This window comes from Schistocerca piceifrons, chromosome 4 (genome assembly GCF_021461385.2).
Source record: "Schistocerca piceifrons isolate TAMUIC-IGC-003096 chromosome 4, iqSchPice1.1, whole genome shotgun sequence".
Lineage (NCBI taxonomy): Eukaryota > Metazoa > Arthropoda > Insecta > Orthoptera > Acrididae > Schistocerca > Schistocerca piceifrons.
Genome location: NC_060141.1, coordinates 22124441 through 22144276, shown reverse-complemented (window position 1 = coordinate 22144276; position 19836 = coordinate 22124441). Strand labels below are relative to the sequence as shown.

Sequence of the window (19836 nt, the reverse complement as noted above, 5' to 3'; positions counted from 1 at the left end):
AGAAGTAAGGTAAAAGCTAATGCCACTTCCTGTTCTTTACGTAATGGATAGCTGCATCAAACCAGTTTCTGGACTAAAGACCACAACAACAACAACATGTGTGTCTATGTGTACTCACAATTCATTTGCCAAAAAGTGGTTGCCTGCTGCCCTCAGATTATTTATAAAATTAACCCAGAGCTGAGATACCCAACTGTTCAATATCAAACTCATCTACAAACAGAGTCCATATTATTTGTATCTGCTGTTTAGGTATGGCACATAATGAAATTGAGCACCATTAAAGAGAGAGGTTTGGGTACAGAGGGTGGAAAAAAGACTGACAGGCAGAAGAGGTAAGATCCCCACCTCTTGATGCACCTCTCACATATTTCTCTCTAGGCCAGCACCACCCACCTGATATTTCTTTTTCATATTTCTCTCTATCCAGCTCGCACCCATTTCTTGCTGATTTGTATTCATTTTATTCTGCAATACTGGATGGCCTTCCTATTACAAATGTTCACAGACCTTGTAACCAATGAACACCTACATTAACAGTGTGTGCTCATCACACACACAACTTGCAGTTCTCATTTATCTTTGTCATTGTCCTCTCTCATGCAAGAATACCCTTGGGCTCAGTTTTTAATTTGCCCTCAGTAAATTGTTTTGCCATTTCCCACCTCTCTTCCAATTCTTTCAGTCTTACTCTCCGGCAGGTATACCTCATGTTGATCAGTTATTGCACTTTCAAATGTGTCAGTCATTCATTGAACAAATGGTGTTCTGGAAACTGATTCTCACTACACTGAACACTTATGAAAGAAAATGGTTGTCTTACACAGAGCAGGCAAACTGTCTCAGGAAAACACAGTGACCACCTTGTATTTTTTTTAATTATACAGGGTTATTACAAATGATTAAAGCGATTTCACAGCTCTACAATAACTTTATTATTTGAGATATTTTCACAATGCTTTGCACATACATACAAAAACTCAAAAAGTTTTTTTAGGCATTCACAAATGTTCGATATGTGCCCCTTTAGTGATTCGGCAGACAACAAGCCGATAATCAAGTTCCTCCCACACTCGGCGCAGCATGTCCCCATCAATGAGTTCGAAGTGGTAAGGCTTCTGCTTTAGCCTTTTCCGTAAGATTTTCCAAACCGTCGGCTGTGGTACATTTAGCTCCCTGCTTGCTTTATTCGTCGACTTCCGCGGGCTACGCGTGAAACTTGCCCGCGCGCGTTCAACCGTTTCTTCGCTCACTGCAGGCCGACCCGTTGATTTCCCCTTACAGAGGCATCCAGAAGCTTTAAACTGCGCATACCATCGTCGAATGGAGTTAGCAGTTGGTGGATCTTTGTTGAACTTCGTCCTGAAGTGTCGTTGCACTGTTATGACTGACTGATGTGAGTGTGCATTTCAAGCACGACATACGCTTTCTCGTCTCCTGTCGCCATTTTGTCTCACTGCACTCTCGAGCGCTCTGGCGACAGAAACCTGAAGTGCGGCTTCAGTCGAACAAAACTTTGTGAGTTTTTCTACGTATCTGTAGTGTGTCGTGACCATATGTCAATGAATGGAGCTACAGTGAATTTATGAAATCGCTTCAATCATTTGTAATAGCCCTGTATATATCAGTCTAGGCCATACAAATTCACCATCAGATAATATAAGTATGTTCGATTGCAAACCATAATTTATTTCTATGTTAACCTCAGACAAAAATAAACAAATAAATAAATAAATGAAAAAGTCTGTCATAAATTTCTTCAAAATAATGATTCCAGATGGATCAAATTGCTGCAATAATGCATATTTCAGTACTTCATATTTACTTATCATCATACAAGAAAGAAATAAAGGAAATGTCTAGTTTAGCATAGAGAAGACTCACTCTCTCTCTCTCTCTCTCTCTCTCTCTCTCTCTCTCATTCATTCAAGCATCCTTTAGTTTTTCATTTTTAATGACTTACAGTCTGGCAGATTACATTACCTAAAAATGATAATTCTACTATAATACTAATGACTATTAAATGGCAAAGAAAGTCTTAATAATACAGTAAAGTAAGTCTTGCTGTAGAAGGAACAAGTAAAGTTTAAGCCTTACCCTTGCAGTTGTGATTCCACTGATGTCAGGATACTCGTCAACACCATGTTCTCCTGTATGAGCACTCGCTGAAATTAATTAATGTTTTCTGTATTACTTTTTGAAAGTCAAATACAACAAAGATATTTGAATCTGATAATAAAGAAATAATGGCAAAAAAGATCTAACAGCATTAATAAATGGATTGCTTACATTTGCTCCTTGTTTCAATTGTGTAATGTTCATCAAATTCAACATCTTCTGGGTCAAGTTCTTCATCAGTCTGAAAGGCAGGAAAAATGAATAACATGTGTAAGAGATAAATATCTGCTGAAAATTCTTTACTTATTTATTTACTTGTTTTTATTTATCACCACCACCACCAATTAACATGGCACCATTAATAAGTTAATTTACTATTTTGATAATATATTAACATGGCAAATTTAATTGTACAACTGTTCCATAGAACACATTCACAATAACTTTGTCTTTAAATATGTCTGCTTGTGTCTGTATATGTGTGGATGGATATGTGTGTGTGTGTGTGTGTGCGCGCGCGAGTGTATACCCGTCCTTTTTTCCCCCAAGGTAAGTCTTTCCGCTCCCGGGATTGGAATGACTCCTTACCCTCTCCCTTAAAACCCACATCCTTTCGTCTTTCCCTCTCCTTCCCTCTTTCATGATGAGGCAACAGTTTGTTACGAAAGCTTGAATTTTGTGTGTATGTTTGTGGTTGTTTGTGTGTCTGTCGACCTGCCAGCACTTTCATTTGGTAAGTCACATCATCTTTGTTTTTGGAGATATATATATATAATAGAGGGAAACATTCCACGTGGGAAAAATATATCTAAAAAGAAAGATGATGAAACTTACCAAACAAAAGCGCTGGCAGGTCGATAGACACACAAACAAACACAAACATACACACAAAATTCTAGCTTTCGCAACCAATGGTTGCCTCGTCAGGAAAGAGGGAAGGAGAAGGAAAGACAAAAGGATATGGGTTTTAAGGGAGAGGGTAAGGAGTCATTCCAATCCCGGGAGCGGAAAGACTTACCTTAGGGGGAAAAAAGGACAGGTATACACTCGCACACACACACATATCCATCCACACATACACAGACACAAGCAGACATTTGTAAAGGCAAAGAGTTTGGGCAGAGATGTCAGTCGGGGCAGATGTACAGAGGCAAAGATGAAGTTGAAAGACAGGTGAGGTATGAGCGGCGGCAAATTGAAATTAGAAATTAGCGGAGATTGAGGCCTGGCGGATAGCGAGAAGAAAGGATATGCTGAAGGGCAAGTTCCCATCTCCGGAGTTCTGACAGGTTGGTGTTAGTGGGAAGTATCCAGATAACCCGGACGGTGTAACACTGTGCCAAGATGTGCTGGCCGTGCACCAAGGCATGTTTAGCCACAGGGTGATCCTCATTACCAACAAACACTGTCTGCCTGTGTCCATTCATGCGAATGGACAGTTTGTTGCTGGTCATTCCCACATAGAACGCTTCACAGTGTAGGCAGGTCAGTTGGTAAATCACGTGGGTGCTTTCACACGTGGCTCTGCCTTTGATCGTGTACACCTTCCGGGTTACAGGACTGGAATAGGTGGTGGTGGGAGGGTGCATGGGACAGGTTTTACACCGGGGGCGGTTACAGGGGTAGGAGCCAGAGGGTAGGGAAGGTGGTTTGGGGATTTCATAGGGATGAACTAAGAGGTTGCGAAGGTTAGGTGGACGGCGGAAAGACACTCTTGGTGGAGTGGGGAGGATTTCATGAAGGATGGGTCTCATTTCAGGGCAGGATTTGAGGAAGTCGTATCCCTGCTGGAGAGCCACATTCAGAATCTGATCCAGTCCCGGAAAGTATCCCGTCACAAGTGGGGCACTTTTGGGGTTCTTCTGTGGAAGGTTCCGGGTTTGAGGAGATGAGGATGTGGCTCTGGTTATTTGCTTCTGTACCCGGTCGGGAGGGTAGTTACGGGATGCAAAAGCTGTTTTCAGGTTGTTGGTGTAATGGTTCAAGGATTCCGGACTGGAGCAGATTCGTTTGCCACGAAGACCAAGGCTGTAGGGAAGGGACCGTTTGATGTGGAATGGGTGGCAGCTGTCATAATGGAGACACTATCCAAATTGAACCATGCCTGGAACAGTTCCGTCCTCCGTCACAGCGGGACCCACCTCCTCTTCCTCAAAATCACCCTCTCCTAACCTTCCAGGAATTTCTGACTTCCAGCCTTGCCTCTCAATCCTTCTTAAAAAACCTTAATCCTACTCCCAACATCACCACTGCTGAAGCCCAGGCTATCCGTGATCTGAAGGCTGACCGATCCATCGTCATTCTTCCGGCGGACAAGGGTTCCACAACTGTGGTACTTGATCGTCGGGAGTATGTGGCTGAGGGACTGCGTCAGCTTTCAGACAACACTACTTACAAAGTTTGCCAAGGCAATCCCATTCCTGATGTCCAGGCGGAGCTTCAAGGAATCCTCAGAACCTTAGGCCCCCTACAAAACCTTTCACCCGACTCCATCAACCTCCTGACCCCACCAACACCCCGCACCCCTACCTTCTACCTTCTTCCCAAAATTCACAAACCCAATCATCCCGGCCGTCCCATTGTAGCTGGTTACCAAGCCCCCACCGAACGCATCTCTGCCTACGTAGATCAACACCTTCAACCCATTACATGCAGTCTCCCATCCTTCATCAAAGACACCAACCACTTTCTCAAACGCCTGGAATCCCTACCCAGTCTGTTACCCCCGGAAACCATCCTTGTAACCATTGATGCCACTTCCTTATACACAAATATTCCGCATGTCCAGGGCCTCGCTGCGATGGAGCACTTCCTTTCACGCCGATCACCTGCCGCCCTACCTAAAACCTCTTTCCTCATTACCTTAGCCAGCTTCATCCTGACCCACAACTTCTTCACTTTTGAAGGCCAGACATACCAACAATTAAAGGGAACAGCCATGGGTACCAGGATGGCCCCCTCGTATGCCAACCTATTCATGGGTCGCTTAGAGGAAGCCTTCCTGGTTACCCAGGCCTGCCAACCCGAAGTTTGGTACAGATTTATTGATGACATTTTCGTGATCTGGACTCACAGTGAAGAAGAACTCCAGAATTTCCTCTCCAACCTTAACTCCTTTGGTTCCATCAGATTCACCTGGTCCTACTCCAAATCCCATGCCACTTTCCTTGACGTTGACCTCCACCTGTCCAATGGCCAGCTTCACACGTCCGTCCACATTAAACCCACCAACAAGCAACAGTACCTCCATTATGACAGCTGCCACCCATTCCACATCAAACGGTCCCTTCCCTACAGCCTTGGTCTTCGTGGCAAACGAATCTGCTCCAGTCCGGAATCCTTGAACCATTACACCAACAACCTGAAAATAGCTTTTGCATCCCGTAACTACCCTCCCGACCTGGTACAGAAGCAAAGAACCAGAGCCACATCCTCATCTCCTCAAACCCGGAACCTTCCACAGAAGAACCCCAAAAGTGCCCCACTTGTGACGGGATACTTTCCGGGACTGGATCAGATTCTGAATGTGGCTCTCCAGCAGGGATACGACTTCCTCAAATCCTGCCCTGAAATGAGACCCATCCTTCATGAAATCCTCCCCACTCCACCAAGAGTGTCTTTCCGCCGTCCACCTAACCTTCGCAACCTCTTAGTTCATCCCTATGAAATCCCCAAACCACCTTCCCTACCCTCTGGCTCCTACCCCTGTAACCGCCCCCGGTGTAAAACCTGTCCCATGCACCCTCCCACCACCACCTATTCCAGTCCTGTAACCCGGAAGGTGTACACGATCAAAGGCAGAGCCACGTGTGAAAGCACCCACGTGATTTACCAACTGACCTGCCTACACTGTGAAGCGTTCTATGTGGGAATGACCAGCAACAAACTGTCCATTCGCATGAATGGACACAGGCAGACAGTGTTTGTTGGTAATGAGGATCACCCTGTGGCTAAACATGCCTTGGTGCACGGCCAGCACATCTTGGCACAGTGTTACACCGTCCGGGTTATCTGGATACTTCCCACTAACACCAACCTGTCAGAACTCCGGAGATGGGAACTTGCCCTTCAGCATATCCTTTCTTCTCGCTATCCGCCAGGCCTCAATCTCCGCTAATTTCTAATTTCAATTTGCCGCCGCTCATACCTCACCTGTCTTTCAACTTCATCTTTGCCTCTGTACATCTGCCCCGACTGACATCTCTGCCCAAACTCTTTGCCTTTACAAATGTCTGCTTGTGTCTGTGTATGTGTGGATGGATATGTGTGTGTGTGCGAGTGTATACCTGTCCTTTTTTCCCCCTAAGGTAAGTCTTTCCGCTCCCGGGATTGGAATGACTCCTTACCCTCTCCCTTAAAACCCATATCCTTTTGTCTTTCCTTCTCCTTCCCTCTTTCCTGACGAGGCAACCATTGGTTGCGAAAGCTAGAATTTTGTGTGTATGTTTGTGTTTGTTTGTGTGTCTATCGACCTGCCAGCGCTTTTGTTTGGTATATATATATATATATATATATATATATATATATATATATATATATATATATATATATATATATATATAAAAAAACAGAAACATTCACAATCACAACACTAGAAGGAAAAAGATCTGCATTAATCTGTTATGAATACAACTTTGCCACAGAAGGGGCTGAAATATGCAGCTATAAAACTTTTTGACTATATACCAATGGAAATGAAATGTCTGAAAATAACAGAAGTGTTTTCAAATGTAGATTAAATATGTTTCTCTTTAATGACTCCTCCTTCTATATCATAGAGGAATTCTTGAACATAAATAAATTGTCTTTGTACAGAAAGTGAGGATGTGATTAATATTCCCAGTTGCTTAAAGAGAGTTATGCAGTACGTACGTGCACCCCAAATATAATTCTAATTACTTTCTTTTGTGTAATGAATAATTTTGACCTTAACGAGGAGTCACCCCAAAATATTATCCCATAAGACTCCAGTGAATGAACTTACAGACTTCTACATCCAGAAAGTTAGCAATTACCATTATCGCAGAAGTCACAAAACTCAACATTTTATCAGGTTTACTATAAGGTTTAAGTTTTCATCAATAGCGGCACAAACCTAAGAACTTAGAATTGTCTACTCTTTTAATTATTTCTTGTTGGTATAGTACGTTAATAGAATGCAGGATACTTTTGACTGTACAAAGCTGGATGAGCTGTGATTTTTTAAAGCTAGCCCATTTGTGCAAAACTAATCAGCAACTTCAACAAAAATATGATTTACTATTTTCTCTATTGATACTTCTTCGCTCATTTCGCTATAATGGTCATCTGTAATCAGAATTAATTCTGTCTCCTGATTCAAATAAAATGGCAGATCATTAACATAAAGCAAGAACACCAGTGGGCCATTGACTGAACCCTCTAGGACTCCCCCTGTATGTTCTCCCCATGCAGATGATGTGGCTTTGCTCTTTGTATTACCTGAACAGCCTAGGGTAGCTTCCAGCATTCTGTTTCTTAAATTCAAACAAAACCCAACATGTGCTGAACTACATATTCCATAAAAACTTCTCTTACAATATTATGAAAAGGATAGATTGCTACTCACCATACAGCAGATGTGCTGAATCACAGACAGGCACAACAGAATTACTGCTTTGCATTTTAGCTTTCAAGTAACCAAAAGTCCTTTTTTTGAAGCAGAAAACACAAACGCAAACACAAATGCAAACACAAACACAAACACACACACACACACACACACACACACACACACACACACACGACCACTTTCTCTGGCCACTGTGGTCAGACTCAGTGTCCAGAGATATTTGTCCCATGTGTTTAAGTTGTGCTTGTGTGAATGTATGTGTGTTTTCTACTTCAGAAGAAGGCCTTTTGGCTGAAAGCTGAAATATATAGCAGTGTTTTGTGCCAGCCTGCCAACCTATCCTTTTGATAATGTTGTTATTCCACCCTGGACCTTCCATCATCTTGTTTCTCTGATAGAATATTATGACCAACACAATCAAATGCCTTTGATAAGTAATGGAAGATCCCAAATGTTGATATTTCATCACCTAAGATTTTATTATGTGCTCAGTAAGTGAGTTAATAGCTGATTCACTAGAGTGGCCCTTTTGAAATTCAAACTGTGCTTGGCTAGGGTGACAACTCCAAAGTACATTACCTTTTCAGATATTTTAGAAAATGATGTAGTGTTGCCACTGGGTAGTAGTTATTGACATCTGCAGAGCTGCTTTCCTACAGAGTTCCCCAACAATGACATATTTTAATCCACATGGGAAAACTCACAATTAATAAGGCATTACGTAAGTGACTGAGAACCTCCCATATTATATAGCCAAAACTTTTCATTGTCTGATTGGAAATGTTATCCACTCCGTAGGAACTTTAAACCCCTTTCAAAACAGAAATAAATTCATTAAGAAATATCTTGAATTTTGAGCTAGTACTAGGCTCACTGTAAACTTCACATCAGTCAACATTTTTAAGCTTTCTTAAAAAAAAATCTTCACCAATTTTGTCATTAATCAGCCTCACAGTTTTGTTAGCAGGTTTGTAAACTGAACGTGGAGTTAAGTTACACAATGTGACTGACGAATAGTTTACCACAGAACAGCCATGTATCTTTAACTTCTGCTTGTATGAATACATTGTCTACCTGTATAATGGTACTACTATGTTGAGGAACTCTGGTAGTGAAATTTATGATTGATACTAAATAATATGTTGCCACTGAATTCATTTTAATGCCCGATTGCAGCAATGTCAGAATTTCTATTTCATCTTCATTTCATCATGTACAGGGTGTTTCAAAAATGACTGGTATATTTGAAACGGCAATAAAAACTAAACGAGCAGCGATAGAAATACACCGTTTGTTGCAATATGCTTGGGACAACAGTACATTTTCAGGCGGACAAACTTTCGAAATTACAGTAGTTGCAATTTTCAACAACAGATGGCGCTGCAAGTGATGTGAAAGATATAGAAGACAACGCAGTCTGTGGGTGCGCCATTCTGTACGTCGTCTTTCTGCTGTAAGCGTGTGCTGTTCACAACGTGCAAGTGTGCTGTGGACAACATGGTTTATTCCTTAGAACAGAGGATTTTGCTGGTGTTGGAATTCCACCGCCTAGAACACAGTGTTGTTGCAACAAGACGAAGTTTTCAACGGAGGTTTAATGTAACCAAAGGACCGAAAAGCGATACAATAAAGGATCTGTTTGCAAAATTTCAACGGACTGGGAATGTGACGGATGAACGTGCTGGAAAGGTAGGGCCACCGCGTACGGCAACCACAGAGGGCAACGCGCAGCTAGTGCAGCAGGTGATCCAACAGTGGCCTCGGGTTTCCGTTCGCCGTGTTGCAGCTGCGGTCCAAATGATGCCAACGTCCACGTATCGTCCCATGCGCCAGAGTTTACACCTCTATCCATACAAAATTCAAACGCGGCAACCCCTCAGCGCCGCTACCATTGCTGCTCGAGAGACATTCGCTAACGATATAGTGCACAGGATTGATGACGGCGATATGCATGTGGGCAGCATTTGGTTTACTGATGAAGCTTATTTTTACCTGGACGGCTTTGTCAATAAACAGAACTGGCGCATATGGGGAACCAAAAAGCCCCATGTTGCAGTCCCATCGTCTCTGCATCCTCAAAAAGTACTGGTCTGGGCCGCCATTTCTTCCAAAGGAATCATTGGCCCATTTTTCAGATCCGAAACGATTACTGCATCTCGCTATCCGGACATTCTTCGTGAATTTGTGGCGGTACAAACTGCCTTAGACGACACTGCGAACACCTCGTGGTTTATGCAAGATGGTGCCCGGCCACATCGCACGGCCGACGTGTTTAATTTCCTGAATGAATATTTCGATGATCGTGTGATTGCTTTGGGCTATCCGAAACATACAGGAGGCGGCGTGGATTGGCCTCCCTATTCGCCAGACATGAACCCCTGCGACTTCTTTCTGTGGGGACACGTGAAAGACCAGGTGTACCGCCAGAATCCAGAAACAATTGAACAGCTGAAGCAGTACATCTCATCTGCATGTGAAGCCACGTTGTCAAAGGTTTTGGGTAATTTCATTCAGAGACTACGCCATATTATTGCTACGCATGGTGGATATGTGGAAAATATCGTACTATAGAGTTTCCCAGACCGCAGCTCCATCTGTTGTTGACAATTGTAACTACTGTAATTTCGAAAGTTTGTCTGCCTGAAAATGTACTGTTGTCCCAAGCATATTGCAACAAACGGTGTATTTCTATCGCTGCTCGTTTAGTTTGTATTGCCGTTTCAAATATACCGGTCATTTTTGAAACACCCTGTATATGTATGGCTGTAGTATCAACAATGGTGTCTGTTCTTTTGGACAAGTCTGAAAGAACGGACACCACATGTATATAAATAACATGTGGCTAACAGCATCTCTAGCTCACTTTTCCTATGAGAGTCCTTCAAGAAATTTACATTCAACTCACCCTTCCTTCTGCCTCACAGACAGCACAATAATGCATCAACATTCTTCAAGAAACTTATCAACGCGGCAGTGGAGACCACTATACTGTCATGATAACAAGTATCACATTTCCCAATATAAACTCACAAGCACATGCTTCTATATCCTGATTGCACAGAATTTATTTTTTCTACATTTTTGTACTTATATTCCTTTTTTATGAATGTGACTACTACTATATCCAAACCTTTACATAAACCAGTAAACCCCAGATTCTTTAAAGAATCAAACTCCCATGAATAAAATAGCTTGAAACCTCTGATTACTTTAGAAATGAGTTAATGTGTTAATTATTTGACTTTAAGCAAGGAAGCGAGAAAAAGTGTAGGAAATGTTTGAAATTATGCTTAAAGTTTTATGAAAGTTTATCAGTGGCAACCAGTGAGCAAGCAGTAACACGCTACAGCACACTGTAAATATTTGAATAAATTATGCCATTTATCTAGGTGTACGTGCCAGAAATCACACTAAAATTGTGCCATTTCTCTTCAAATGTTTGCTGGTATGTAAACAAAATGAACAAATACCTGTTTTGTAGCACTTTCTGCACAATAACTAGAAACCACAGTGCCAAGTGTGGAAATTATTTCAGCTGTACTACGATTCATTCAAGAGAGAGACGCAGTTATTCATTGTTCTACTGCACATACTACAATCCTCTCAGAACAAAGTCAGTAAAGGCAAGAACAGAAATAACCTGAAGTTAGGCAATAATTTCACCATGCCTTCAGAGCTCTAAACAAGTGATCAATCAAAAGTTAGAATGGAAGCCAATCAAAAAGTGTTATGTTTCATTCATGGGTAGCTTTATATTTCTAATCTGTTTTTGGTGCACTGAAGATTCATAACAAACAAGTCACCCTTGGTACAATTTCTTATAATTAAATGTCAATTACTGATACATCAGCAATAAAAGCTTTCAGGAGACCCTAACATAAATAACAGTATTGTTAAATGTTGCACATGTTTAGCACGGCCACATTGGTAGAGATACACTGTCATGCAATCGGAAGAAGTAGGTCTGCATCCTGTTCTTTCCAACTACTAAGATCTCGCAAATAAATTAACAACTCATTTACTTTACTTTTGCTCCCTAGTATTAAGGCAAGGCAAGTAGATTTCATTTTTCATTGTTTTAGTACAAGATGAACTGGGAGTCTCTGTCAATTTAATTTCTTTCAATAATGGCTGCCTGAATTCTGAATGTGACCTAAAATCAGTGTTTCACTTGATCCCGATAACCATAGGGAACACGAGTTAACCCGGAGCTGGTCATGCTACCCCAGAACTTAAAGAAAACCAGCACCGATTCATATCAGTGCCACCTCTGTGGCGGGTCAAGAATGTTTTTCCTCGTCCTCATAAAAGTTGGAAAATAACTCTAATTTTGCTTGTTTTAATTAGTTAATACCTTGTGGCACAATATTATGGGACAACACTCTCCATTCAAGAAGAACTTTTTTTTTATAAATTTCCACCATTTGATGGTAAATTTGTCATTTATTTTATACAATCAAGATTTCGGCTCTGATTCTCAAGTGCATGCTGAATTGCCTGTGACTTGTCACAAATATTTTAACATTTCCTTCAACATATTTCGACAATTACAGTCACAGACAGCTCAGACAGATTTTAACATTTCAACATAAACTGCAGAATGGCTACAAAGCCAAAATCATGACTGTGTAAATTAAATGAACAATTAACAGTCAAGTGGTGGAAATTTCTTTCAAAAAATTTTATATGATTGTGATCTCTCATAAAGGAAAGATCACAATGAACTAGTTTCCATACAATCCATAATAAGCAATTAAAAAGTAAACTAATCACTTCAGAAGCACTGACACTGTTGGACAGATACGTCTTTCTCCGGAAAGCTGTTTGAGGTATCAGTCATTGAGGTACACAATATTTTTTGCCAAGTAAGTTAATGTAAACAGATTCACTTTAAATAAAATTAAGGGGAAAGGAGGAGGGGGAGGGAGCAACAGTTTACTTCGTTCACTGTTTAAACACAAGGTATAGCACAGCACAAAGCACTTTGTACTGACAGGCATGGGATAGCTGTAGGCAGGCAGCAGATTAGATGCTCAGTAGCTGCTTCTATTTCTTCCAGGTCATGCCTCAAATAGTATTTCTTGTTTTTATCCCAGCTGCCCCAACTATTAACACCTGATCTTCTTTGTTGAAACACTTACAGATTTGTCCGAAGTTTTCTGTTACCTGTTAAAGACTAGTACTTAGTTTCACAAAACTTGTAAACTGGTCCCCTGCACCTATCTTCCCTTTTTGTTCCATAGTTCCATTGTGAGGTGATCCTCAAGGATGTAGAGCATGTCATAAAAACAAAAATACACAATATATATTTATAAAGCATCTAACCTAGACTTCCAGCTGCATTGCAGATCAGTCTCTCACTGCAAATTATATTCCAAAACAAGTTGTCAGTGTTCCACTCTTTTGCACACATATGACCACACACACCACAATACCAATACACCACAGGACAAAGCCAATATCCAGTATTGGTAGAGTCAATTGACCCTACAATTCGATAAAGAAATTTTGACAATGGAGTAGGAATTGGTCACCAATAAATCTTTTAAGCTCCTCTGAACTCAATAAGTAGCTTAACTTTTTATGGCTGCTGGCAAGTTATTGAAAATTTTTCTTTGTGAATAATGTACATCTTTCTTTAAAAAAGCAAATGACTTTAAATCTTTATGCAGATTATTATTACACGTCTAATATCTCACGAGCTGAGTTGTTGATTCGAGAAAGAGAGCTACATATCATATCGTATGAATTTATTGAACTGTTCCTAATATGTCTACTAGATGTTTCTAACATTACCTAATATCCCACTGCCACTCTTATGTAATGTTTATGCACATATAATATTTGTCCCATAGCAAAGACAATTCTTACCCTAAAATTACTGACCACAATGCATATTACTGATAGTTGTCAAATATAACGAGTAAATATTTGTTAGAAAAAGCAAACACTCACTCTGTTCATTAGTACAGCTCTTCTTATTTCTCTTACACCATCATATACAAGTCGAGATGCATCTATGAACTCATTCTCATCCACGTCCTTGGGTGGATTGGAAGACAAAGCATCTACCGCCACCTCAACTCGCTGAGCAAAATTTGGCATCACTGCACCACAGAACAAGTCATATAAATGCAAATGAGTGTTATTAACATGGTATAAAGTAAGAAAGTTAAATATTATTTACCTAATTTTATAAGCAGTACCTCAAAATTTGCACCCACATTCTTCATAATGTGATACCACTTCGGTTTATAAAGCAGAAACATTCTTTCTCAACATGCTATAACATTCATTGTTAGCAAGTAAAACCTCAAGGGAAGTACATGATGTAGCTATGCTGCAGGACTGGGCAAGTTGTTTAAGCTTACTCATACTCAAAAATACTATTTATTGCTAAATAGTTCTGCCGCCACTTGGTGAGTAGATTTTTATCCATCCAATTAAATAATGAATAGTAACATTGCAATTTCAACAGCCAAAAGCTTCAGAGTTCTGAGTTCACTCAAACACTGAGTCTGGTGAGTACCTGTTATAGCCTCAAAAGCATTGTTATTGTTAAACATGAATGTCCTATGTTATAAAATATGAGTTAATTGTACTGCTTCTGGCTTATAATGTAATTTGTCTTTCTTATATGTGGTTCACCATCTTGCACTATTTACACATCACATGCATTACCATACTGTTTTTGCATATTATAGATCTCACAAGATTTTGACAAAGAGTATTTTTCTTATAAAATCCAATGCCTTATTGGTGGTAAAGAGCTTCAGCAAAAGATAAAAGAAAAAAAAAATAGTTGTCTTCTTTTTAAGATACAATAAACAGAGATAATTTAACTCAATTTTAATATGCTGTAGCTTCGAGTAAAATGCAACATTCTATGCATAACAAATCACTGTATATAAATTTCAATAAGGTTACAAAATATATTTCTGAATAAGTGTTGGCACTAGTTATATCTGCATCCAGATACTTTTCACTTTCAATCAGGGGACCACAGGAATTTGCAGATAAAAAATTAAAATTTGAAATCAAGGTTAACTCTTATGGGTTTGGTGAATAATACTTCAGAATATAACCAGTATTATGATTCAAAAGTTGATACAGGAGTAACATTCGTTTTATATGATAAGCTGTTTACTTTTTACTTTATTTTCTATTAATGCACATTATATTGTGCTTCGTCAGGGATTTTCTGTTACAGTTTTTTCTGGTTGCAATATTGTCATATCATGGCTATTGGGTGGGAGATGTGGGGACAGTGAGTTATCTTAGATTTAGGCCACGGAGGTTACGGGAGCGAAGGCTGAGCAGTGAGGATAGCTCTCATCTGCGCAGCTCAGGGAAGCCTGTGGCGGTGGGGAGGATCCAGATGGCCGGGTCGTGAAGCAGCCTTTGAAATCTTGCATGTTGTGTTCTGCTGCATGTTGTGCCCTAGTCCACATTGTTTTTGGCAACAGTTTGGCGGTGGCAATTCATTCTGGTTGACAGCTGGTTGGTTGTCATACCAATGTATAAGTGCTGTGCAGTGGTTGCAGCAGAGCTGGTATATGACATGGCTGCTTTCACAGGTGGCCAAGCCTCTGCTGGCGTATATACGCCTGTGATGGGACTGGAGTAGGAAGTGCCGAGTGGGTGGATTGGGCAAGTCTTGAATCTGGGTCTTTCCACAAGCTTATGATCCCTGTGGCAGGAGATTGCGGATGGGAGTGGCATAGTGATGACTAAGATGATGTAGAGGTTGGGTGGGCTGCAGAACACCATTTTGGGAAGGGATGGAAGTATTCGGGTAGGATGTCTGTCATTTCAGAGCATCATGATAGATAATCAAAGCCCTGACAGAGGACATGGTTCACATGTTCCAGTCCTGGGTGATATTGAGTGACAAGGGGGTGCTTCTTTGTGGTTGGTTCTTGGGATGGGTGTGAGGATCAGGTGTGTGGGAGGATATGGTATGTGTGATCTGTTTGTGTATTAGGTCTAGAGGGTATTACCTGTCTGTGAAGGCCTTTGTGAGGCCTCCGGCATACTGGGCAAGGAAGTTCCCATCACCACAGATTCAACTGCCATGGGTGGCGAGGCTGTACGGGAGGGATTTTTTGGTGTGAAAGTGGTGGCAGCTGTCAAAGTGCAGGTACTGCCAGTGATTGGTGGGTCTGATGTGAACAAAGGTGTGAATGGGACCACCTCTCTCAGATCGACATCTAAGAAGGTGTCGCGACGGGTGAAAGAGGACCAGGTGAAGTGGATGGGAGAGAAGGTGTTGAGGTTGTGGAAGAATGAGGATAAGGTGTCCTGGGCTTGGGTGCAGATTGTAAAGATGTCATCAGTCAACATGAACCAGACCAGGGTTTTGGGAAATAAGGAATGTTTCCTCTAGATGGCCCAGAAGAGGCTGGCATAAAAGAGTGCCATGAATTTTTTTTGTATTTCACTTAATTTATGAGAAAAACAATATGTATTGTTTATGACAAAACATAATGCATTGTTCTCTTACCTTGATCTCTCAATACTTTAACTGCCTCTAAAACTCTCTCTGTATATATTCCCGGTTCATAGTTATCCATTTCTGCCCCCACGACATTGCAAACACGGGATGAGCGGCCACGAATGGCTCCCGCGGTGCGATCTAAGGTGTCGGCATCCCCTTCCTGAAGCGCCAACACACACTTGTTCACATCTTCAAGAATATGGTTTTCTGAAAACAAGCACAAGAAACTTGAGAAATAACAGAGTATTACTTTTAAAAGACATAACTTATTTATCCCCTAACAACTTCCTCTGCTCACCGAAAATCAGGTGCAAGATTTTTACGCAAAGTGTCACAAAATACCATGATTATTCATTACAAAAATATTTCAGGCAATTGTGACTAAAAATTAATCTGTACATCAGATCTTGTAATTACTGTCTTCAAGTACAAGATCTGCTGTTCAATGCAAAGACGTATATGTTAATCTGTAACAGGGTACCAAGCAGCATGTCACAATATACAAAGAGAAAACCCAGTACAATGCATTAAATTCTGTGAGGGCAAAGCACACTGAAGTGGAAATATAATTTACAGCTGTTCTAACTGGAGTTTTTTGCATCTCCTATCCCAAGACCACAGTGAAAGTAGTGTTACATAGATCAAATAAGGTGCTGGTAAGTTCCTATGAGACCAAACTGATGAGGTCATCAGTCCCTAGGCGTACACACTACTTCATCTAACTTAAACTAACTTACGCTAAGGACAACACACATACACACACCCATGCCCAAGGGAGGACTTGAACCTCCGATGGTGGGAGCCGCGCGAACCCAAGCAAGGCCCCTCAGACCGCATGGTTACCCCACGCAGCATCAAGTAAGGTATGAAAAAAAAATGGAACACACAACTATGCAAGGTTTGCAAAGAATTGTACTTTGTTGCATACATTTACAACTGTTATAGAAGCTGTACTGCACACTATCTTACCTGTTACATTACTGAAGTATGAATTAATGCACATATTTACCTGAGACTGCTAAGAAATCATCAATAGTAGTGATATCATCAACAGCCTCTGTTAAAATCCGCACTTGGTTTTCCCATGCATCACGGAAGACGTCCATATTTTCTTGAGCAACTTTTGAACGTGGCCTGGCTGCCAAAATGCGTGCTGCATTTATCACTTGAGGACAAAGATTCTCTATCTGTGCAGCAGCGTAACGTACCATCTTAACTCCATCTTCATTTCCAGACATGCTGCATGCTAAATTGGCAACCTGTAAACCAGAGAGATTTATTTAGACTAAACCAAAATTTCCCAGTAAGGTATTCATCAGGATGGCCCATGTTATGGCATCTACGTTTAAAGTATAATAAGTAAAGACAAAAATGTACAAACTAAATACTGTGTTCATAATCAGGATGATGATGATCAACTCTCTGGCCATCTTAATATAGGTTTAGACAGTGTTATGAAAACAATAGAGTGCTACCCACTAATAGCAGAGATGTAGAGTCGCAGACAGGCACAACAAAAAGACTCCTGAACAAATAAGCTGTCAGCCAGAGGACTTTCTTCTGGAGGAACACACACACACACACACACACACACACACACACACACACACAAAACCACCGGTCTGTCCTCAGTGGCCAGATGCAGTGGTTATGTGTTTGTGAGACTTTTAATTGTGTGAATATATATGTATGTGTGTGTGTTTGAGAGGCGGGGGGGGGGGGGGGGCTCTTTCAGAAGAAAGTCCTCTGGCTGACAGCTTATTTGTTCAGGAGTCTTTTTTTTGTGCCTGTCTGTGACTCTACATCTCCACTATATGGTGAGTAGCAATCTATCCTTTTCATAATACTGTCATTATTCCATCCCGGATTTTCCATCGTCTAATACAGGTTTTCTGTAATTTATCTAGACCACTTCTGGCAAATAATGTGATGGACCCTGCACAACGGTCATGGCCAATTTCCTCCTCTACAATTGTCCAACTGTAAATGATCAAAGGCATGTTGTACTTTCTTCTTCTCCATAACAGTTTCTTAATTGTTATTGTAAAAATTACAATAAGGTACAACCAACCTCAAAATAATGGACAAAATACTCTAACAAACTGATTATGTGGAGCACAAGTTTTATCTTCCATTTCTTTCAATGCTTCTTGTAATTCCAGATAGATATAATGTCCATAAACAGATCTGCTTCACAGAGGAAGGTAGAGTGCATTTCAGGTAGGAGTCTGTGAACTAGAAAACTGACCCTGTGAGGAACAGTAGTGCAGAAGAAAGAACAACAGAAATATGAACCATGATCATCATCACCTTTCTTCTTCTTTCTACTTCTTCCTCTCCTTCATATGCAATACAAAGATCCCCAGTCATCAGTAAATACCATCACAACTAAGAGCTTTCCAATTTCCTGAACATTTCTTCATTTTTCAAAGTTTTGGTACGCCTCAGACTGAAGTGTTCGTCTAGTTGAACTCAGCTTAAAAACATGGCATTTCTCAGACATCATAACCCATATACCTAAGTGAAATCAAACAATGGAAAAACCAAGATGGAATGTAACAATACGAGAGAAGGAAAGTTGCTACTCACCATATAGCGGAGATGCTGAGTCGCGATAGACACAATGGCCAAAAGCTATGATTGTGTGAATCTTTTTACTGTGTCTATTGCGACTCAGCATCTCCGTTATATGGTGAGTAGCAACTTTCCTTCTGTCGTATTGTTACATACCTAAGTGAAAAATTGAGAAACATGATAAATATACTAATTGCTGCCTGTTTGAAAAATGTCTACTTAAAATAACTCTCATAATTTTACAAGTATCATACCATGCTTTTTGTAACAAACAGGGTTTACAACTAAAAATATTTTGAGACTTCCAAGGCGTACACTAAATAATGAGAAGTGCTTAAGAAGTTGAACACTGTAATAAATTCAAAAATTTAAAATTTTTACCTCGACCAGTTTATTTGCATGTTCAGTGAAGACTAGGGCATATTCTTCAACTTCCTTTTCATTTCCTGCCCTGGCCGCTTCAATGAGGACAAGAAGCGGAACGTTGGTCTCCAGGAAACTAAAATAAAATTGCAATATAGTTTAAGTAGCTAACTTAAAAATAACTTAATGAATAAATACATTAATGCTTAACAGATTTAAAAAACACTTTAACTGCTAATTATTGAGGAGAACGTGTAATAGCACAATTATACAACAATGTCACCATTAAAATGCTGTATCACAATGAGCCTGACTTGTTCAAAAAATTTGCAAAGATAGTCCTATTACAGTGTAAAAACATTTGAACTTTATTATATTAATGTCACCAAAAATTTATCAATGTATATGACTGGGGAAAAAAGCATACACAACAAAACAAACTTTTTGTCCATTTTAACCACAGATAACTCTTTAAAAATGTGGTGACATTTTTTCTATTTTGCAGTGCTCTGGTACATCAGCTCACAGATACTTAACAGTCATACAAATGACTATCTTCAACACTTTTCAAGGCAGTGACATATCAAGGTGATATCAGTTGAAAATATACTCTTCTATGTAATCAATGAAATACACTTCCATTTGTCACACTGGACCCTCCACATTGGTGATATCAATGAATCATTTTCAGCAT

At 40.4% G+C, this 19836-nt stretch overlaps 1 protein-coding gene across 2 annotated transcripts in view; it reads right to left on the bottom strand.

The window, feature by feature from the left end:
• LOC124794690 (catenin alpha) overlaps positions 1–19836 on the bottom strand; it is a 151946-nt gene that overhangs the window by 36966 nt on the left and 95144 nt on the right. For both annotated transcript variants that reach the window (XM_047258244.1, XM_047258245.1), the window contains 6 exons: positions 19161–19278; positions 17215–17464; positions 16212–16412; positions 13664–13815; positions 2290–2359; positions 2098–2165 (listed from right to left, as the gene is read on the bottom strand). In XM_047258244.1, the coding sequence (XP_047114200.1) occupies positions 2098–2165; positions 2290–2359; positions 13664–13815; positions 16212–16412; positions 17215–17464; positions 19161–19278 (859 nt within the window). The remainder of the gene's footprint in view (positions 1–2097; positions 2166–2289; positions 2360–13663; positions 13816–16211; positions 16413–17214; positions 17465–19160; positions 19279–19836) is intronic.